Genomic DNA, 23,786 nt, shown 5'->3' on the forward strand with positions numbered 1-23,786 from the left:
CCACTTGCCTAAAGCACTGCAAATACATAATGCCTCCTTCTTCCTTGCCAGCTACCCCAAGGGTGGAGGGAAGGGCACCTGGATACAGCAAGGGAGCCACTGAGACTTGAAGCAAAAAGGAGAGAGAAAATGTAAAAAAGGATAAACTCGTGCAAAGTAACATAATCCATGGCATCAAGTACAGGCCACTGGAAACAAATAATGCTTGAAAATCTCTGTTAATTAGAAGAGATGAAATACCACTGTCCTGGAGACCAGGGCAGAGTACTGTGCTAGCATGAAACTTGAGTAGTCCCTACCCAAAGAACAAAAGCCCAAAGAATGTAGAAAATTATTTTTCTCGTAAATATCAATTTTATGTCTGGGATAGCAAACCTTGCCAACAATGTACACTGAGTCAGAAAGATGATACAGCCTTATTTTGATTTCTTGAAAAGAGTAAGAAAAAGTTACTTCTTAATTCATTCAGTTATTTTAAAAGAGAGGCCAAAGAAAAAATGCTTGGAAGTTGTTTTCTCCATTCTTTTCATAGCTTCAATTTTTTTGAAAGGGCATCAAACCCTAATTCCATCTAAAAAAAGGAATTAATAATAATGTGAGATGGGGAGAGTCACAGCTGAGCTCTATTCTTTTCAGCTGATAGCCTCCTGTAGGCACTTGAGTAAAAGATACTACAGAATACTACTGCACATACTACAGATACTACTCATCATTTCTCAGGTTGGTTTGGAAAACAAAAATAGGTATGATCGTGACACTGTTCAAATTTGACAAGTGACTTTAACATACAACCAGCAACTCAGTTGACTGTTCGCAATATATTTCAACAGGATTCCCAAACTTTCTTTTGCTTCTCCAAGTACATGGCAGGCAACAAACCAACTAAAAGACCAGCTGATGAACCAGGGTCACAGCACAGGGCAAAAAAACCCCAGACCATGATCAGAGGCAGAGATCCATGCACGGTCTCTCTGATACACACATTCAATCCTTCTTTTTTCTACCTTTCTTATACAAGCAATGCAGCTCTAGTGCACAGCCTTGCGTGCAAGGGACTACGGACACCTGCACATTTTTCTACAGTTACCTAACCTTCTGCAAATACCTGCCACACTACTCTTACAATTAGGAAAAGAAAATTTTAAATACAGCATCAAGAACTAGAAGATTGGAATGGAGCAATCTATGCTATCTAATAAAAGAAATAAAATAAAAGGGGAGGTGAGAGAAATAAGGGGTAGTGAGAAATTAAAGACAGAACGGGAGTGGAAAAATATTCAAACAAACAATTTGTTAGCACCTGGAAGAAAACAAGGAGTTGAATAACTGCTCACATGGCCTTGTCAGAAGCAATTAGTGTCCAAACAACCTGAAGTGCCTTCAGGACTGGATAACAAACTTTACAACTAGAGGAGAAACCACAGATGACATTTATCTTGACTTCAGTAAGTTTGGACACTGACAAGCCTGTTAGCAAATGAGGGAAATGGGGTCTAGACACAAACAGACCGTAGGTAGGCTGTAGGACTGGGAAACTGCCCTGAGCCAGCAGTTATCAGTGGTTCCTGGTTAAAATAGAAGCTCTACCCACCTGGGTGATGCAGAGGAATGAGATTACTACTGAGCTATCAAACACGGACTAATGAGTTGGGCTGCTCAGCCAAAAAGAGACGACTAAGGGTGTTACATAAACACAGCCCCCAGCTACCTAAACAGCTGCCACAGAAAGCAGGGGGATGATCCATTTTCCATGTTCATGAGGGACAAATCCTGAATAGGTCTGAGCTGCGGCACGGAAGGTTAGCTCTAGGCATCATGAAAACCATTAGACAACAAGGGCCTTGCACAGAAAGCTCCCACTGCATCCAGAGTGAGTGGCAGGCTTCTAAAACCCTTCCCGTGGGAATGATTTTTACAGGATACCAATTACACACACAGAGACCAACTAACTTAAAAATTTAACAATGTTTCTTCGAAGCATTCTGTTTCCTGGGTAATGCACTTGGAAGCCTGCTGCAACTATCCTAGAACTAACTAATAAATCATAGCAGCTCCTTAAGTTAAAGAGATAAGCCTTCTGTTAGAGGAATTTATACCAGGATACTTGACATGTATAATAATGTAAGTATAATGAGTAAATTCTCTCTGGTATTAAAACCAAGTTTGTGCTTAAAACAAGGCAGTAAATAATTATAACTGATACTCTATTCCCTGATTGTGAATTCCCCAAACTAGGACGCTATGCTGCATGACACTTTCCTCCACTGGTGATTCATTATCTTGCGATTCCTTGTTATATTGCTTGAAAAGTTATATTCAGTGCAAAGAGTGATGGAGAATTTTTGTAAAATTACTATGACATGCTTTTTTTTCTCCTTAGTCTTTGGCATTATTTCATGCTAAACTTTGAACTTGCTCCTTTCATTGATATGCATTTCAAGTTTAAAGTGAAACAGTCCAATAGCTGAAGCCAAAAGTTTGACCTCCATTATAACTGCTGTAATCTTCTGGGAAAATATCCTCATGACTCTAATTTCTCTTTTCAGACTCACCATGCTGCTGATGAGAAATAATAGTTATTGGGGCTGTAAGGCCAAGATTAATGTCTGGCTCTGAAAAAAAAGCCAACTCCAAACCAAAACAAAAAAATGACCAGTAGCCGTGAATGAACACATGAAGTCTCTCCATTTCTCATGTGCGATCACTTCCTAGATAAGCAATCTGGATGAGATGATGAACACTCTCACATGAAGAAATATTTAAGATCACATGAAAATCTCTGGTTTCAAGCACGCGTGCCTTTTGCAGCGTAATTGATAATACCGCAGAGCATCATTATCTGACTTGTCAGCTTAAATGGGAAGGTCTGTAGAGCTGGGAAAAGCACTGTGAGATCAACAGTGCCTCACGCACCAGGGCCCTGATCTCTCACTGGGACTTCAGGAACTACTGTAATACAAGTATTACAGCATTCTCCACTTTGCCTCAATTGGATAGTGTTGCTAGATGGATGCAGCATGTTTCTATCAAGAAATACTTGGCTGCGCTTCTAGAGGAGTGAAATGATCCCTGTAAATACATGGACAAATTGTGGTTGGCCCTTGGCTCCACACATCAGAAAACCTCTCTGTCAGCAGCTGCAATATGGGGTGAAAGTTGGCTGATGCACTAGAAGGACCAGAATGGGAGCAAAGAAAAGGATCTCTGTTACAGGAGCTGTGGAGAGCCCTGACTCACTAAACATGGGCAGTTACAGCCTCCCCAGCTGCACCCTTCCTACCCATAGATGTTTTACTTAGCACCTCTCAATAACACCAAAGGGAAAAAAAAAGTAACATCCATAGTGAACTTCTTTCTCTATTTTTCACTTTTTCCGGCATAGAAGAACAAGACTGCTTTCATGTAGATTTCTTCCCTTTGGTGGCATCAATAAAAGTTTAAAGCTCCTCGTCAAAAGCAATGAAAAGGTTACAAACAACATAGAGCATCTGCCAATGCCCCTGAACTAAGAGTGCTCATGCCCACCTGCTTAGCTGTCAATACCCAAAAACACAACTGCTGCTTCATAATGCTGAAAGTAAGATGGTATTTTTGTATTTGTAACAAAATCTCTAAGGCAGAAGGATCCCAAGACCTCATGGGGTTTCCAAATTCCAGTCAGGGACACAAATTTTCAACAGAAAGATTTTGGTGGAGCAAATGCCATTTGCACAGCACACAAGATATATTTGCTCTTGGTGGCACTGGCTGCTTTTTGTCAAGTCAGCCATCAGCAGTTGCTGCATCCAGCTGCAGGATCACAAACTGCAACAATCCGAACTAGAAGTTGTAAAGCTCACTTCACCATTACCAGACTTTCACAAAAGCAGATAAAAAAAACCCCTCAAACAAATTGTTTCTTCCACCTTTGAAAACACGTGGGTGCATGAGCAAAGCTTCCCCATGACACTGAGGTTTCGTACACCTTAAAGATTTCCCATCACTTTTGGTGCAAGTGCAGAATCAACTCCTCAGGTGAGGAGCTTTGTCACCACTGGTAGGTGAGACTTCAAGCAAAACCACGAATCTCTCACTGTTTGCTGACTTCACTTAAGGTTCATGGTAAAAGCTGAACTAGTACAGATATAGAGGAATGTATCACTTAAAAAGGTGGCATGAGGGTCCATGGCATCTCCAGGTAGCAGTGAAGTGCCTTAGGAAGAAGGCAAGCAAACAGTTACAGATTTAGGCAAGTCAGTCTTGGAGGCAAATAAAAGAAAGGCTTCTCCATGGGAGTCATTTTCACACTGGGACCTCTTCTGAAACACGTCTATGATGAAACCATAAAAGGGGATAGATACTTCCAAACTTTTTCCCAGAGGCTTAAAAAAGAAGCCTTCTTGCTTGTGTATTTCTGATAAAGGCCCGAGCAATGAAGACCAAGGAATTAAGTTTAATTAGATTTTACCAGGAAACCTGCAACATTTCACTTCAGAGAACACTCTAAGAAGTAAAGCATTTGCAGTGTTGCTGACAGCAACTTGTCTGCAGGAGTCCAAAGCCAGAATGCAATGCACTCCTCCTGCACAAGACTTCACCTCAGCAACAGGGCTGTGGTACTCTGCAACACTCATTGCCCCCAAAAGCAAACCCACAAATCCAAACATACCAAGAAATTTGGAAAAGAAAATAAATAGGAATCAGAACATTCCAGCACATCCAAACCTATCTATGCTAAATAAAATGGAATAGGATAAAACATACTTGTTTTTAACAGAAGAAATGTATGTGGATGATTATACAAAAAGGACACTCACACCAGGTGAACAGTGATGGTGACCAGACAAGTGGGAGCACCCATCTTCCTTATTAGTATTTTTAATCTATTGCTGTTTCTAAGAGCAAGTTGCATTTTCTCCCTTTATAACTTTTTTTTCTATACAAGTGGGCCTCACTAGTTAGCTATTCTAAGTGGAAGATTTAAGAGTGGTCAGGAAACTTCAGGAGTGCCTTGCAGAGAGTGGAGGAGATGAAAGCAAGTCCCACGGCACAGGCTCCATTCCTCTCACCCCACCTCTGCCAGGAAGCGCTCCTGTTCCCCTGGCAAGCAGCACAGCTGGCTGCCTTCTCCTGCTCGGCCAAGGGTCCAGGGAACAGCCTTTCCAAACTATTCCCTGGCTGCAGGAGGAAATGAAAGCAAGTTATTTTCAAGAAAAGCAGATTGGATTGTCCAACCCTTTCACTCTGCGGAGAAAAAAAAAAAAAAAAAGAAAAAAAGAAAAAGAATTTTTTTTACTTACAAGAAGTAAAAGTATCATGAAGAAGGAAAAGCAAAGAAAAACTACGTTGGGGTTTTTTTTCATTGCAGAGAAGTCAAGATTCACAGACTCAAAGCACAGGCAACACATCTTTAAATGATTAAGATAAAGACAGCAGACAACAGATGAATGCTAGAGACAGAGGGAAGTGAAAGTTTTAAACCACATTAAAATTGTTCAATCCTTCCTGCTTTGTAACAGTAATTACAATTAAAATGATTTACACCCTTCTGCAGTGCAAATCAGGAACAGAAAAGCACAGAGATTTTAAGCCTCTCTCAGGAAATCTCTGCAGCCACTAGAAGTGCCACTGGCTGCCTGCAAGCAGGGAACACACACCTGTCTGTCCATGCAAAGGTGCTCAGCTTTCAACTCCTTCCTCTGCTTCTTCCCTGCAGCTGGCCCAGGAAGCTCCCAGGCCACTTCTGAAGATCCCTAAAATGCATCATTTACTCCATGGGAAATGTGTCTGCTCACAGAGCCCAGAAACAGCTATAGAGATGGACGTGGAAGGATTAGAAGTTGTAGCACAGACAGGACAGAACAGTACAACAAAACCGGGAAAAACCCATCTGCAGAGCTTCATGTTCAGCTAGCCACAAATCCTGCTACCATGGAATCATGGCTAACTCAGAGAGGATTAATGCAGAGGAACTGGTCACTCTCTTTGGCACAGTAACTTGTAAAAAAAAAGAAACTACCCGGATTGCTCCATGAAGATACTTGCTAGAGTTAGCTCCAATTCAGTGCTAATGAGCATATCAACTCCTATTATTTAAGTACAGATAAGGAGCAAATGCCAAGGTCATTTACTAAGTAGCAGTTACTAGGATGACTTATGATCCATTATGCCCTCTACACTATTTTTAGTACAAGTGAAATTTCTTTATAGGTTAAGGGCTCAGACCTCTGGGTGGGGTAGGAAGAACACATCCACTAACTACTTTGCTCATGGAGTCACCAACTGAGTCAGTGACTTGGAGGTCTCCCATGTCTTGTGCTATTGAACATGAAAAAGAAACCCAAAAATATTATTTGCCTTCCAAAATTATGGTTTCTGGCAAGAGAACTAACCTCACAGCTGGAATGTCTGGCCCCTTGCTTCTCAGAGGAAGAGCTGCCAATGGTACAAGCCCCGGATTACCCATCCCCACCCACCCTGCAGTCTGGAGCAGTGGGTGGCACCTGTCCTTGTGCCACCAAACTCTGCCACACCACATCTTTACACCTGGCTCCTGAGGAAATACGGTGACTTTCTGATGAGCTGGTCTCTACAGAACCCTGATTTTAGATCACTGGCACTTCAACAACTGAGCAACTTCGAAGAGCCAGACATAAGTACTGGTGCTTGACAGGCAAGATTCAAAGCTCAGGTAGAAGACAGTACTTCGTGTTCTGCACAAAATCAGGAAGTCTCTGATTTTGGGAGAACTGAACATATGGGCTTAGTACTATGAAGGAGACACTCATACAAAGATGATACAATGATGAACTGAATCAAGTGGACAGAAGTGTTTAGAGAGAAAGCAGGACAGTGTCAGTGGACTGACACTTAGCTTGCTGGACAAGTAGAAATGATACACAATCAACTAAGACTACTCAGGCTAGAAAACTGTCTGTGAACCATAGGAAAACCATAAGAATACCTCCCTAAGAAGATAAAATTAAAAAATGCAACAATGTATTACCAAAAAACCTAAAACTAAAACTAATAGCTGCTGAGAACTACTACAACATCAGAAAACAAGAACTGCAGATAACTGCATGACATGAAAAAACAAATGGGAAGAGCAGCTCCATGGCCAAGAAACTTGGACATGAAATTTACTTTAGTACTAAGGAAGCTTAACAGTGATATTCCTCCATTACATAAAACCTATTGAAGCACAGAAATATGAAATATACTTCTGTAGATACAAAAGCTAGGCAAGTATAAGATGAACAGATTTTTTTTTTTAATTCCAACAGCAACTTAGAAGATCTTAAAACAACATTGTAAAACAAGTAAGACTGGATAACTTGCACAAGGACTTTTTAAAGAGCTGTCCAGGAAAGAATGGAAATTATTAAAACTAGCTTTCAATAAATCCTAAACACCAAAAACTACCTTAAAGATTTGAGTCAGAACATAATTGTTCATACACAATCCTAGACAGGCAACCCGTGATATCGCACTTACACAGTCAGCCTTATACTGATCCTAGAAAAAATATGTGAATTGTGGGAATGAGAATGAGTTCAGAAGAACTAAGGGAGTATAATCCATAGCAGCTCAGGCAAAGAGATCCCACTGGTCTGTACCTTAGTGAGTTGTGGGAGCCCTGGAGGGGCTTCTCTTAAGTTACACCCCGCTGGCTCCTTCCCCTGTTCCTATGCCTGAACACAGGTGCTCCTGAGCCACTGCCTCCCTTTTCCCTGCTTGGGCCTCACCTTTGTACTGCCCGGAGACCAAGGTCAGCCCTGGGGGGCCCGAGGGAGAGAGCGGGACCCTCTGGGTGTGTGGGTGTCTGGGACCCGAACATCTCACTGTGTGGCTGAATTAAACATCTGTGGGTATTATGCAAAGGCCCTTTTTGGTCTTTACCCTGGACTTTACTAGCAGCAATTCAAGCTGCAACAGTGAGTGACACAGGTAGGTAAAACAACTGTTTTGATATAATGTACTTGGGCAGCTGCAAGACATTTAAGCTGGTGCTACATAATGGCTTCATTAGGAAAACAGGAACAACAGGACACAAACAGGGCCAGGCAGTAAATTAATCAAAGCCTTGTGTTTTTATGAGACTTCAAATACAATGGTAGACAGCAAACCATTATTGAGAGGAAAGCATCTACAAAGGTCCCATTTTACTGTACTCTACTATCTAATATTTTTATCCATCATCAGGAAGGAAACCAAACCATTACTAATCAACTGCAGATTCAACAATGATATGGATGTGTTAAATAATGAAGAAGATGCACTAAAATAGAGTGACTTGAATCCTGAATTATCAAGATGTCCATGTTTTTCAGTATGGGAATACAGCTGTAGGACAGAGAAAGTGGACCATACTTACAAAGTAGGAGACTCCATCTGATAGTCAGCACCTCTGAAAAGAATTTGGGAGAGACTCTGGTGGATAATTACCCATGCATGAATTTTAACTTCTTCTTATAGAGCTCCCGGTAAAGTTACTGCCAAAGTTAGCTGCATGAACTGTGTAGTATTGAATTAAAGGAATTTGCAACATGCATGTAACTTGATAATGGCACAGCCACTCCTGAAATACTGTGTCCAATACTGTTGTCCACAGTCTCAGCAGAACAAGAACAAAGCAGAGGAGTTTTAAAGGGGAGCCATGAGAATAACTGAAAAGGCTAGGAAATATCTCATGGATTACATACAACACAGTTAACTTTAAAGAGATGTGGCTTGATCACAGTCTATAGATCTGAAAGACACCTGAAATTGGATAAAGCAGCCTGTGCCAAGCTCCTGGCTGCTTATTGCAGGGTCTTCCAGCAGCCATGCCTGCTTACTCTCAGCCAGATCTGTTCCCCTCTCCAAAACTTCAATTTTTTGTGGGTACCTATAGAAAGCCCACAGATCTGACAATGGGTCTTCAAAATAGCAAGTGAAGGTTTAAACCAGATTCAAATGCTAGAACCTGAAGCTAAACAACTTAAACCACAAAGATACCCATTTTTAGTCCCTGTAATTAATCAATAGAATAATTTACAAGTGTGCTGTGAACTCTCTTTCAAAAATGAATTAATTCAAAACTCATTGGCCTGGAATATGCAGGTAGAGAGATCAGAAGACCATAATGAGGGCCTCCAGATTTTTTAACCTGTCCATTCTATCTTAACTCAAAGCTTCCTAGAGCAGTATTAGCCTCATCCTTTCTGAAGTACGATACCAACTGTTGATTAGCAATGAGTGTGAACAGACCTGAAAGCATTACACCCTGAGAAGAACATCTCGTTCTTGCTGAGATGAGCATCTCCTTCAGTTGGCAGGCAACATACAGGCTCAATTAGAAAGCTGTATGCAGGTCTGGCTGTACTTAAATTAAGGTACTTTATATCCCGCAAAATTAAAATATTGCCTTATATTAAACAAGAACCAAAACACTTGGTTTCATATCCTGAATCAAATGAAATCTCATCCCACCAGGACACAGGAAGTACCACATAGATAAAATACAAACCAAGCTTTCTGCTTTGCTTTTTTGCAAAAAAGGAAACACACAAAAGCCCAAAAACCTATCCTGGATGTTGAGTCCTTTCAGGCTTTGAGAAGTGTACAGTACTAGTACAAATATGATACAAAACAGCATTCAGGGCATTTCTTATCAGCAAAGCAGATTTAACTGCCTCAGTCTTCATCTGAACAAAAGACTGGTATTGTATTCTCCAAGGCTACAAAGAAACCACTCCTTTTGGTGCTGCTTAAAGCCCTGGCCACGATGACTGTTCTTCTTGCCTAAACAATCGCTGCACAGAATCCAGTTTCAACATCACAGGAAAAAATCTGGAGTGACTTTACTGACTCAAATTAAATTGCTCCAGCTCTTCATCCATGCAAAAAAATGTATCTCAGAAGTTAACTCATTATTTTGTGAGCTTAGAGACACATCAAGTCAGAGAGGCTTTATGTAAAACCACATGCACCTTCATGCTCTAAGCACAGCTCCTGTTCCCAAACTTCGTGGCTTTCCAGCTTGTAAACTCAGAATATATCATGTAGCAAACTGACTTTCAGAAATGGTCCTCCTGGCTCCCACTCCATGCAGAACTGACTTCTAAGATTTTATTGATAACATAAAAACATCTTGTTGGCTTAGCCCTGACCTTTCTCTACAGTCCACTGCACAGAGATTTGCCACATTCTTAGTCAAAGCCTTTAGATTCTTCCCTGCTCTGGGCGCTGAGGTCTGATTTTGCACATGTGTCTAAGAAGCCTCTGGATGTGGAGTGATGAACTTCTAGACAAAAACTCGCTGTAGGGAGGATGATAAAGATATATTATGGCATGTTTATTTGCCAAGACCTTTGCAGTCAGATGGTCATTTATTTTAGACCAGGGAAGATGTGGAATACCTAAGAAGTACAGGACTTTAACTCATTCCTCCTTCTCTGCATTCTGCAGTTCTTGCCATATTGCCGCCATATGCTGATCCCAGATGACATCTGCCAACAAATGTAGTCCATCAATAAGGCTAACTAAGGTGTTTATTTTCAAACGTGGTCTTTGTTTTTCAGGGCCTTATGCAGAAGAATGTCTCCAGTGGAAGCTCAATAAAGGGCAAAGCACCACATTACAGTTATACACCCCAATATATATTGGAGATGTGGCAACTCCCTGAAACAAAGGAATGACACTTAATACCTGACAAAAGACTTCTGCAGCCAGTGGAAAGACTTCCAGCAGGCTTTGGACCAGGGCCCTTAATCTGGGGAACATACTCTCAAACAGCAGAGAAATGGAAAGGTTTGACTGTATCATGTATAGTTGGCCCAGTGGTGCCAAGTGTGCATGAGGCAGATTCCTTTCCAGACTCCACCTCAACAAATATACTTCCAACCAGAGAAAATTACGTTTCCCAATACAGTGTGGTAAATAATGGGACTGCAGCTTGGAAGGCGGCAAGTTCCTTCAGACACATGATATTGTTGTAACTCAGACTATGGTCACCTTCATATGTACCTCTTTTACTAGATTCTTTTGGGGCTCTTTTCTTCACTGATTAGCAAGGGGAATGCTAAAGTTCCAAATACATGGCTCCTAGCATCAGGGAGAAATGCAAGCTGGAACGGGGCAATCCAGATTCAAAGAGGGAAAGGTCAGGCCCCCAACAATCTGTTCTGAGCCCATCCAAACTGGGCCAAAGCTGCTCACTTAGCTCCCTTGCTTTGCACACTGTATATCCTGGCAGGGAGGCTCTCAGTTCCTATCACACCACCAGATCAGAACAGCAGATAGATTTTCAAGAAAGCTGGAACTTGCTCCCCCCTCACAGACCTAGAGATGTGTGTCTGCTGCAATACCCTGCCATCGTGGGCTGGATAAACACGCAATGAGCACGACAAGCAAAACCTACAGACATCTTTCAGCAAACCTCAGTGTTGAAATGTGGCTACTTCACTTCCAAAACGTGCATCAAGAAAAATCTGAGCATAAAGCAGTGATTGGCACAAGACATACAAGCCCTCGCTTTGCCAGGGAGGCCCAGAGCCAACTGCAACAGCCAAGAAAACTGGGTTGGATCTCTTGGAGATTGGGCGACAATGAGAACATCAATGATCTGCATAGATCCAACACATCTCCAGACTGTTTACAATGTCCTATCATGTTGGAGAGTACAATGTATCATTTATCTTTCCCTGAAGGCAAATATCCGTTATATCTCCTACAGGCATTTGAAGGCAGAAATGAACTGCCAGTGGACCTGAACCTTGGCATCCATAAATCTTGCTTACTAGGCATTCATTAAGTGCTCTGCTTAACTATTCTCCAGTCAGCTGGATCAATTCCTGCACCAAAGCCTCCAAGCACAAAGGCCAGGAACTATGATGCAAAGGGCAGAGCGGCCCTTCCATAGTCAGGGGGAGCAGAGATGTCTCTCAGCTTTGCTAGTCCAGGCCACCCATGAGACCAAGCAGAGATGGGACAAGGAGCACCAGCCTGCCCAAGGCTCTGATCACCACTTGTGCCATTGTTTCAACCCACTGCTGCATCAGAAGAGGCTGAATTTGCAGCATTGTTTTTAAATGCTGTTTGGAAGATGTAAAGTTTTGCAGGTGTTCTTTCAAGTGTGCATCTTGGCAGCCCTAGAGATCTTTATGATTGTTTGCCCAAAGCCCAAAAGAAATAATTTTATACATACTGGACAATGCCCACACAAATAAGCAAGGACTGCTCTCTCAATCTGGGATACTGGAGATCAGCTGTAAACACAACTGCGGGCTCAGGATTAATAAGTATTATTTTGCAGAAGCCTTCATCAAATAAGTGATTGTGAGGTGCTTTCTGACCACTTCAAAAGAGTCAGTGCTGCTTACACCTATTAGTTTTTCAGCCTTGTGATTACGAAGTTCACCCACAGGGTTGGGGGATTTTGTGGATTGTTTTTTTTTTCCACCCCAAGGAATGAAAACCAACATGTTCTGATTCCTATCTTTCAATCATCACTATGGTAAAGATATATTACCATCACTGTTTCAGCTGAGTTAGCTGCTGAATTGCAAATGCTGTAAGTAAACAAAAACAAGTAAGAGAAGGAACTTCAACAGGCTTAGCTTGCCTTTTAAAATTCAAAGCAGGGGTTTAAAAGAGATGAAGCCAGGGAAAACATTGGATACTAACACCGGCCAAACAGGGAAAAATAACGAAGTTGTAAGCCTGAAAAACTGAAATGGAAAGAATGACAGATTTACTGCTGCATTTGATGCACATAACCACCGATAGACTCTCCCCAGGAAGTGTTGAAATTACCATCACTGAAATGAATCCAGAAGCTAAAAATTAAATTATCTTTCCCAGAACATTCCAATTTGGGCTTTGGCAACAACAGATGTTTCAATACTGTAAAATGTATGCACGCGCGCGTGTGCACGCATGCACACACGCAACGCACCCCGAGCACAGTATCCTCTTTCACGCGAGACCTCCCTCCGAGCTCTCACAAAGTCAGACTGAACTCATGGGCATTCTGCAAAGTCTCTGCTTCAAAGTCTCTGCTCAAATGCACAACTGTAAGATTAAGCAATCCATAAGGAGTCTTACAGCAGCTCCAAGTTATGAATGAATGGTTATTTGTGAACTTGCCTGTCAAGACAGATGCGGTATTTGTCAGTGCAGTGTGGGTTAGATACGATGGGAAGGAGCCAAACAAGCAAAGTGAAAGGTCAGTATCACAACATTTTCCTTCCCCGCCCCTCCTCAGTTTGCCTAAAACTATGCCACAGCTTTTGCTGAAGTCCAATACAGTAGTCTATTTTTATGCAACTTACCATGCATATTTGAAAAGCAACATTCAAGCAAGAAAAACAAAATAAAAGTGTGTTCAGAAGGAGAGAAGAACAGGAACATTTTGATGCAAGAAAGCTACAGCAGAGGGACAAATCCAAGACTGGCAGAAAACAGCATATCTTTAGAAATGTGGTGACACTTGAATCAAGACCACCCTGTGGAAGCTGAAATACAATATATTGTTTTCCTTGTATTAAAATGTAGTATTACAAGGATTACAGGTTAATTCATGTTGGAAGTCCAACCTCCAGCTCAAAGCAGGGTCAGCTATGAGGTCAACTTATGTTTTATAATTTATACAGTTATTTTTAATAACCTGAAGTCAGCACCACGCTGTACTAAGTATTATATAACAACAAAAAGAGGCTCCCTCCCTAAGGGGGATTCAGAGGGGAAAAGCTCAGCTCTACAATGAAGAACCTGAACATGTCAATGAGCATTGCACCTGAAATGAGAAGCACTTCTCAGTCACTGTCCAAACTAAAGCCTGAACAAGGGAGAGATGTTCTGAAGATCCTCTCCACACTCTCTGCCAAAATCTGCTGCAGGGGTGCCTGTGAGGTTCAGCATCTCCTGAAACCAAACATGGATGCCAGAGAGGCCAAACAACACAAGATGAATTTCAGCAGAGCCTGTCTGCTCACAGTGAGTGAGAAGTCTCTCTGCACAACTGCCTTAACCTATTCAACAGAACCTCCAACACAAGGAGCCAGAAGCTTTCCCAGTGGCATGAACTGCCATGTTCCCTTTGGAAAACCTGGTTGTTTGAAAGAATGCTCTTTTATCCAAAGAAGCAACTTTTCTACTGTGGACCGACTTGCATAGCACCAAAAACATGTAAAAAACTGTTCAGACCAGACAGGTCTAACAAAGCCAGGTCTAGCACTTCATTTCTGCAAAGCCAGTCCTGTGCCATTCAAGCTAAGAGAACCACAGCAGTGAACAGCCTCATGAGTAATTCATAAATCCAAACACCACTGGTCACACTGGAAGGAGATAAAATACAACTCTTGACACTAAGGCTTTTTTCCCCCAACATTTTATTGTCTTGTTACAGACAAATTTTTCCGTTTCTCCTCTATACCTTGCAGCTGTATGTTCTGTGCAGTCGGGTGCCCAGCTGCAATCACTTAACACTGCACAGACAGCAAGGACAAGCACAGGGGAGATGTTTTAAGAAGAAACATTGCTGCTTCAGATTGACTACTACAGGAAGCCAACTGAGAGTGATGCTGGAGCTAGGCACTGACTATCCACAGCACAGACTGAAGGGAAAGCAAGCAACAGCCTGTGGTGGAAGGCAGGGTGCGAGCTTTCCCTAAACAAACGACCAAGCCAATCCTTTTAATCTAAACAAACCAGCAGAAACATCCGTAACACATTATTACATTAAATAATACCTGGGGAGCGAATCGTCCTCAAGCTAAATGCTGCCTGCTTGAAAACCTGCTGCATGTGGTTTCACAACAGGAACAAAAACGTTTGTGTATCTTCACTCATGACTCGTTTTGTCACCATACCCTGGGGTTTCCTCTCTTTATCCATAATACAGGAGCAGTCTAGCACATCAGTGCAAAGGCAAAGGAAGCAGCTGCCCAACAGGGCCAGCCTTCTTCAGGATCACTGAAGAGTTTCTTCTGTCCTCTCTAAAACATGCTGTAAAGCATTTCCTTCTCACAGGGCTCCCATGCCCCAATGGCAGATTTCAACACAGTGAGAGGGATTTAAACTGTCTGGCTTTGTTCATCCCTGCAAGTGCAACATAAATTGGGCCCCAACTCAGGAGCTAATTAGGCATACACAGAGCCTTAATGCTAATGAGCCTGTTCATGTGTGTGAAGCTCCGTGCGTGTTTCAGGGCTGTGCTGAAGAAGCTCACTAAGAATGACAGCCAGTTCTCACATTCATCCTTTTCCTCAGTGCTGGTGCAGACAGGAATCTCAAGCTGACAGCAAAATGCTGGAAGTAGTAACTTCAAAGTAGCACAGCCATCCTGATGGCCACTACAGATCTCATGCAGAGCACAAAAGAGGAGCAAGGCTAAAACCAGTATCTAATGAAGATTATGCTCCGCTTTCCTCACTCAATCACCTACTCACACTAGTCCTGCAAGTACAGCCAGCAAGAGCAGCATAAGCTCTGGGCACTCCCTGCACATCTCCAGCCATGAGAAGAAGAGGTGCATTTCCAGAATGCACCTCTTTTTCCAGGATGCAAGGGTGCATTTCCAGAAAGGTCTCTGGGACTATAAAACATTCACGCTGTCAATGGCTGGAGGGTGGGGAGCAGCAGGGGCACTGCTGCATATTCACCAAAAGGGCTTTTAAGCATGGGAACAGGCTGCCCAGAAAGTGGTTGAGTCACCATCCCTGGAGGTATTTAAAAGTATAGCTGTGGCACATAGGGACAAAGCTGAGTGGTGAACTTCACAGTGATAGGTTAACACTTGTACTCAGATGACATAAAATGTCTTTTACAAACTAAATGATTCCAAGATTCTGTCAAATCTTCTCGCTCACCAAACTACAGTGAAACATGCCTCTTTCAAACAGACACAAGAGACAAATGCCAGGAGGGTTATGGAAAGGACTTGGGAATAGAGCCCTGTCTTGTAGGTCATCTGACCATGCAGTATTAAAGAGCGGGGTCATGGGTATTTTCATATACTATATTTCATATTATCAGCTTTTCTGTAGGCTTCATCCTCTGGAAGGAACTCAAGGACCATGTATCACTCCAGACTGCCTCTTGGACCTTCCCCCCTGCTTCCCAGCTTGGCACCCTGCTTACAGTAAAAGTGGCTGGTGATTCAGAAGCCAGGCAGGAAGCACATGTGGTGCTGCCCTTCATTAGTGCACCAGAGCATGTTATTTTATTATCCCTCTCAGTATGTAGAGGACTACTGTCTAGAAAATTACCCCGTGCCTTTCTAAAGCCATTTGCAATTTCCTGGGGTTTTCCACCTACAAAGATTGCGTTAAGTGTCATTCCTTATGGAATAAGGAACTCTTCCCCTCACGTCCCTCCTTGGGAAAGCCTTTACATTGCTTCAGGTGCTGTCTGTAATGCAGAGACTCTGCCTGGCAAACACCTCCTCCTCCAAGAGATGCTCCAGAGCACAACCATAGGTCCAGCATAGCTAGAAAGTTTTAAAATAAGTTGTTCCTTCTGAGTCTGTTTCAATATAATTAATAACACAGGAAAGCCTGCCAGGTTAGACTCTGTGTTGTGCTAAACACAAACACAGGTGAGCTGTTAACATTGCGGTAATGATGCAGTCGGTGCTGGGAGCCGTCTGCAGGAGCTGTTCTGGTACCCTGAAGACAAGGAACCCACATACGTGTAACTGCTGGTAAATTGAGTCCTTGTTGATAAAGCAGAAGCATGTCATTGTGCCCTGTCAGCTTATAATGTTGTCTTTCATGGGGCAAATATTCAGCAGAAGGATGGCCTATGTAAAGCAATATTCATGGGACATAGCTCCTGAGAAGACTAATCCTAACCACCAGGGCAGGATGGAACCCATAGAGGCTCCTTCACACCAAGGTAGCTTAAAACTCATGAAAAAACAGGCCCAAACCCAGAACTGTGTTTTCTTAGGCTAATGAGTACTTATAAACCTATCTTCAAGAACGCAGAAAACTTAAAAATTTACCTGCATTGGCCTTAAGCTATCACTGGAAACCAGTTCACTGACTGTAGTAAAAATTGCTTTGAATGAAGATAGATAGAATGGGCCTCTGCCTCCAAATACTAGTGTTGCCTGTTTTTCTCAAGTATGCCTGTTGTTCATTAGCATAACAATTCACAATCCTTAATTGTGTTGGCATTTAATTTCTGTTTAGTCTCAGTGCAATGGCAGTCATCATCTAGCTTAAGTATCAGGCTCTAGATACCAGGCCCAAGGAACAACTGGTAAGTAATAAGCTTCTAATGTGATCCAGCATTCACAGTAACCAGTTTCAAGCATTTTCTCCGGTAACTTTGCCTAGGCACAAAACTCCCAAGAATCTGTGATGTCATGCTCAGAGAACACCATAACCAGCCTTCCTCTTTAAATTCCTCTAAAAAACCTCAAATTCTGGACTTAGGAGAGATTCAGACTCACACAGATGCATACCGTCCTGAGCACAAGGCATGTTTGACAGACAAAAGCTTTCTGTTTCTTCCAAATGTCTTTGTAGTATTTTTTCTGACACTTCTTTCGCATCTGTTGCTTTTGGGTCATGCAGTCCCTGACTCACTGAATTTCACCTATATCTCAATGTGTCCTTAACCTCAAGTGGACTCTCAAGCCAGATGCCCCTTAATTCCTCAGTGCACACTATCAGTAAACCTTAGCACAACTTTAGTTTGAGCCTTAAATTAACAGCATGTGAAAAGATTAATATGAATAATTTCAAAACTAATCAGATCCCTTCTTTAAATGTTGACACAGTATTATTTATATCCCATAAATACCTTCTTGACTAAAATTCATCCCAGGAGATTGGCATCTTGCCAGTTCTATTCATATTTACTGTATTTATACAGTACAGTTGGCCAAGGATAATATTTAAGACAAAATATGCCTTAGGGTATATACAGTATCTCTTATAGTTTTCCTTTTAAATCTCCTCATTGCTAAAAATATTTAGTCTGAACTTTACAAAATGCTCCATGAAGACCTATCAGCGATCTGTAGTGATATATTGCTGACTATGAGTATAATTAGAGCATATTTGTAATACTTGGGTTGTAGTCAGTTTCTGAACATTAACTTGTGGTGAAAACTGAACCACTGATCTTTCCCATGCCTGCCTTCCAGCAGCTTTTGACCTCCAGTGCATTCACACTGATCCCCTTTTCCCTCCTACCACTCTCCAACACAGCAGACACTGCAGAGTTAAAAAAATCCACTCTGAAAAGCCTAGGAGAAAGTGCCTGTGGCCGCCAGAGCTGCGCTTTCAATTTCTTCCTTTAAAATATGGTGGAGTGATTTCTTCCTTACTGTCTTTTTTGGAAAGGTTCGCTCCATCCAGCATAACTAGAGAGCAGTGGAAAAACAGTTAACCTACTTACTCTGATGTTAGCGACAGCCTCGCACAGTAGTGCTGGATGTGCTGCGAGCTGGCCCTCGGATCCCAAACGTCTGATGCACTCTGTTGGTAGATACCTGCAATCTCCTTCACTGCTCCAAAGCCTCTATCGATACTTCAGACCAAACCTGGCCCCTGACAACGTTTTAAAAATAGATCCTCTTTTGCCAATACCATCCAAGTCACACACCACAGATATTTTAATTTTCTGGGAAGTATGCAGCTGCATTTTGGACTATTGGTTCTCTGCAGTCTGCTGAAGCAAGGAGGACAGATGTGGTCAGGATAGATGCACTTTACAATTCTCAGAGACTCTCTGCTACAGGGCCAACTCCCCAAACCAAGGCACTGCTAGAGGTCTTCCCAACCTTTGCCCATTGGTGCTCCTCTGCCCTGGGTATGATTTAATAGATCTCAAAGTGCTGACTTTTACCAAAACCACCAGCAAAATAATACAGTACATCAACGTGGAAAACAAGCATGACTTCTGTGTTCTTGCTATGGCTATGAATTATACTGAACTGCTCTGTTCATACCCACTTGGCTCCAAACATGCGGGATTTTTTTAAAAAATAAAGTATTTCTTCCCCAAGGGTAAAACAAGGGTGGAGTGTATTTATCATGGCTATTAAGGATGGTGCCATAATTACAATAATAAAATGGCTCTGACTGCCAGGATGTCCTGTACCTGATGTTGTCATTTAAGACTAAAGGAAGAAAGGGAGGCAGCTGCACGGAGCGTGGGGCTCAGATACCTTGGCTGGCATCCTAGACTATCCCATGCAAGACAGAGCAAGCCCCAAAGCTACAACTTGCTAAACTAAAAATAAATAAGGGGAAAATGCAATTAGAAACTCTAGGATAAAGTTACCAAGATGGCTGAATTATCTATTTAAGCAAGAGCTATGTGCTTCTGAGAATCAGACGGCAAGTATATAGGGCATCAAGTGGTGGGGGAGGGAAGCAAGCTAAATGAAATGACTAGGGACTAGGGTTTGGTTATGTGAACGGTGAAGTTATTTTCTGCTTCTGGTATTTCACTTTCCTCGGTATGATGATGATTTAGATTCTTTTAAGGCAGTACGGTGCTTTTTCTTTCTTTTTTTTTCTATGCACTTAAGCTTCACTACCAAAACAAAAAGGCACGTCATTATGATTATTAATCACTCTAAGTGGATTTGGTCAGCACAGAGCATTTGTACCCTTTTTTTTTTTTTTTTTTTTTTTTTTTTTTTTTTTTTTTTTTTTGTGCAAAACGTGGCATGGATCACCAGAAGGTCGTTAAAAACAGCAAAAGGCAGACCGTCTGAGACAGGTTCCAAGAACCGAAGCTACCCAGAAGGGAAAAGTTTTTCTGTACCTGAAATGAGAGGTGCCCACGAACCGAAAGGGGAGGTTAGTTAAAGTGGGAAGAGCAGGGAGGACGTCTCTGTCCTCTCTGAGCACCTATGCGAACAGCAGTCTGCGGGACGGAGTTCTAAAGGGACACAGACAAGACGAGCTGGCAACTTTTTTTTTTTTAAGACCTCCTTTTCTTTTCAGTTATGGAGAGATGGAAACCTGCCCGTTCCAGACACTCCAAGGGAAACAAGAGCAGTGGAAAGATATTGGCTCTTTCTGGAGGCTGTACACGGGGCTGCCGGGGAGCTACACCCGGCGCTGGGGAGGGAGTGGGATCCCGGGAGGGGGAACGCTGCTCAGGTACGTGGGGCTGGCAGCACAGGCACCCTCAGGAATGCCTGGGTGACTTCAGAGGGGTCAGGAAACCTCGCGAGTCTGGGGCAACAGGTGATCCCCCACGACATACCCACCCAGTCATGGGTACCCCGTCACCTAAATTAAACCCTAGAAGCCTCTACCTAAGCGACTGCTGAGGATGACAAGCGAGCCGAGCAAAGAAGGCAGAGCACGAGGCTTGGGGGTGCTATTTAAAGGTGCTGAGCACCGCTAAGCCTCGGGGGCGAAATTACGCACGCATGCACAAACACAGAGGACTTACTTTCGGGGTAAAAAGGCTGCATGTCTATTTTGTAAACTTCTTTGGCGTAATACTCCTCGTCGCTCCTCTCCCTCTCGCAAGTGGCGGCTCTGTGGTTGGCTTTTTCCTGCAGCAGGTCCCTGGTGCTGTTATAGATGGAGATGACCTCCGGGGGCACCTCCTCGGGCTCGGGGTACTCGTCCGGGGGGCTGGTGAGCTTCAGTTTGCTCAAGATCTGCCCCCGGATTGCCTCGATCCTCTTGCGCATAAACTGATCCATGTCGAGGGTGCTGCAGGTAGACAGGCTGAGAGCCACGGTGGCCAGATCCACGGTGAGGAGCACGCTCAGGAGATAGCAGTGCATTTTAAGTGTTTAAATACAGCGCCCCCCCCCAACAAAAAAAAAAAAAAAAAAGTGACTTTAACAACGAACGACAACAAGAAAAAAAAATTAAAAAATAAAAAGGGGATCTGTGCAAACAAAGGGGAGATCTGCAGACAAAATGCTCTTAAAAACTCGGCTGCGAGAGCGGCTCGCAATCGGAAAACGCACGGGAGGCGCTAGTGAAAAAAAACACCACTAATAAGAAAAAAAAAAAAGAGAAAAAGAAAAAGCAAGTTGCTACAACTAGATAAAAATTCGGGAGCGGAATGAACCGGACAGTACAAAAGGAGGAGGAAAAAAGTCCCCAAACAGATACAACAAACCTGCAAAACAAGTAAATGGCAGAGAGGCTGCTCTCAGCGCGCTGTAAAACAAAAATCTGAAGGGCGGGGGGGGAGGAGAGAGGGGGGAGGAAAAAACCAAAAAAAAAAGAAGGAGGACGAGAAGGCGCAGTGATGGGTATCACAGGGCGCTGCCGCAGCCGGCAGAGAGAGGGTGCCGGCGCGGCGCTGAGCCCCGCCGTGCGCCCGCGGCGCCCGACGGCTCCCGGAGGGCAGCGGCAGCGGCACCGCCCCGCGCCCGGCAGCGCTCAGCCCCCGCGGCGGCGCGGGCGGGCACCGAGAGCCGCGCACGTGTGCGCCCGGCCGGCGGCGCCGAGCCCCGGCCCCCGCGCAGCGCAGCGGCAGCGGCAGGCGGCGGCTCCGGCCCCGCGGCGGCGCCCGGCGCCCGCGGCGAGCGGCGATCCCCGGTCCGGCCGCGTCCCGCAGGCTGCTGCGTGCGCCCCGCGCCGCATGCACCGACCCACCCCCGCCCGGGCCGCTGCGCGCCGCACAGCTCTTCCCAGCTCCCTCCTCTTCCTCCTCCTTCCGAAACGCCAACCCCGCGCCGCAGTCAGCGAGGCAGCGCCGCCGCGCCCCGGCAGCCTCCCGCGGGTCGCAGGCGCGGAGCCGGCCGCCCGGGGCTGGCCGCAGCGCAGCGCAGCGCCGCTCTCCCCGCCCGCCGGCCTCCCCCGCGGGGCTGGGGCTGGCCCCGTCCCCGGCGGCTCTAGCGCTCCGCCCGGCGCCCCCCGCCTGCCGCCCCCGGCCCCTCAGCTCTCCGTGCGCGGAGGGGACGGGTGCCAGCAGATAACATCACGGCCGCGCAGGGAGAGGGAGATTTATACGATCTCCCCGCCCCACGTGCTCGGCTCGCTGCGAAGTGACGTGGAGGGGCTGCGGGAGCGGAGGGCTCCGCGCCGCCGCCCGGCTATTTATTCCCCTCCGCGCCACCGGCGAGGGACTCGCCGCAGCCCGGCCGCTGCCGAGGTGCCTCAGCCTGGGGCAAGGAGAGGCGAGGCAGCCCGGAGCCGAGAAGAAAAAGCAAGTCCTGCCAGGCTTTTATTTTACTTCTTTTTAAAATAAGGGCTTTAGTGCTTCTTGCACCTATTATTAAAGTAATTGAGCCAAATAGCACTCTAGCGTTAGAGGAAGAATAACACGCCCCTTGGACACCGCTCAGACGCGTTCCTGTTCAAGGTTGCGGGGTGGCTCTGCCCGCTGCTCTGTCACAGAACGCTCTTCGGCACTGCCCCTCACTTTCACTTCCAAGTGTGTTTTGGGCAATGCTCGCTGTTCCCCGGATCACTTGGTAATCGGTACTACCGGCCAAGGAGGGAGAGACCACAGATGAGGAGGATTTGCTTCTTTGCCGAGGTCTCCTCTCCTGTCAGAAGTGTGCAAATACATCCTCATCTGCACTTGACAGAAACTCTCAAGCCCCAAATGCTCTGGCTATGCCTGTAATTCAATTTTTCCGCTGCCTCTTTTGGCCAACAAACATCACAGCCTCCATCCATACCCTACTCTGCCCCAGGGAAATCACTCCACAGTCTACTAGGCATCCCTCAACTTAATGCCATAAAGCTTTTCCTTTACAGTTCATTTATCACCACTGTACATTAACTTTAAAAAGTGATCAAGTAGCCTTTCTCCTTACTCTCACCCATTTTAGCTTTACATTCCCTTCTGAATTAGGTTATCACAGGTTTTGCCAGAACTTTCCAATAACATCATCCTAAGTGGGGCAAGGCTGTTTTTGAAGAACCTCTATTTTCAGAGATGAAGAAAGATGTACAAAAGGTACTCAAAGAGCCATAGGTGTTTCCAAAAACAGCTCAGCCATTCCTATTGGTATTACGAGTGAACACACACAGGAGAAAGGAGGTAGCATGACTGGGACCTGAAGCACACGGAGAATCATGCAAGACACAAACCAGCCAAACACCACCAAAGGCTTCCTCCAGCCGACCACACCTCAGGAACAATCTTCTTTCTGCAAAATTTTCAACTGTTTTCCAAAGCTGGAGAATGCCAGACCCCAAATTAAATGCGAATTTTTCCTTCCCAGCGAGGAAAAGTGCTTCCTGTGAGCAGCTGTGGCTGTGTGCTGGGGTGATGGAGGCACCCAGCAGCACGGAGCTGCCACATGCTATTTGCCTTGGCAGGGCTCTGCTGCAGGGGAATCTTGTGCCAACATGGCCAGCTAACCTCGGACTGCTGTGGGTATCAGCGACGATGGCATTCTCTGAGAGATGGAGGAGCTACAAAAATATATTTTTGACAGGTATGTGTACACACAGAGACTCTAAAATAAACTTCATTCTTTACCAGTACGTGGGTATGTGCAGCCCTACGTGCAACCAAGATTGCAATCCTCATGATGCAAGAGTTAATAGTGCTTTCCACTTAAATCCATGAATTCCTGCAAGGCCAGATTAAACCTCTCTGCCACAACATCACTCTTTTACTGCCGTACATGTCAATGTCCTGCTCCTACTGACCTCAAAAACACAGCTGCAGTGTCAGGAATGGCAGCGTTTCCAAAATTACTCAAATAAACAAGCAAGCTCAACATGTAGACTCAGCTGGTTTCACTTCTGCAGCACACCTGTACAAAACCAAGGGGACAGTTCCTCGAGCTGTTACATCTCACAGCTCCACTGCTAGCCAGCTGAGGAATCAGCTCTGTTACACGAGGTACCCCAACCGCAAAT

At 44.4% G+C, this 23,786-nt stretch overlaps 1 protein-coding gene across 1 annotated transcript in view; it reads right to left on the minus strand.

Moving 5' to 3' along the window:
• The window catches only part of TGFB2 (transforming growth factor beta 2), a 60,851-nt gene extending 39,530 nt beyond the window's left edge, over positions 1 to 21,321 (minus strand). The window contains exon 1 of the mRNA XM_071425936.1: positions 20,392 to 21,321. Within this exon, the coding sequence (XP_071282037.1) occupies positions 20,392 to 20,734 (343 nt within the window). The 5' untranslated portion in view covers positions 20,735 to 21,321. The remainder of the gene's footprint in view (positions 1 to 20,391) is intronic.
• Positions 21,322 to 23,786: the final 2,465 nt, after the last annotated feature.

Source organism: Agelaius tricolor, unplaced genomic scaffold (genome assembly GCF_023055355.1).
Source record: "Agelaius tricolor isolate 1412-34295 unplaced genomic scaffold, bAgeTri1.0.p SCAF_1, whole genome shotgun sequence".
In the NCBI taxonomy this organism is placed as follows: domain Eukaryota; kingdom Metazoa; phylum Chordata; class Aves; order Passeriformes; family Icteridae; genus Agelaius; species Agelaius tricolor.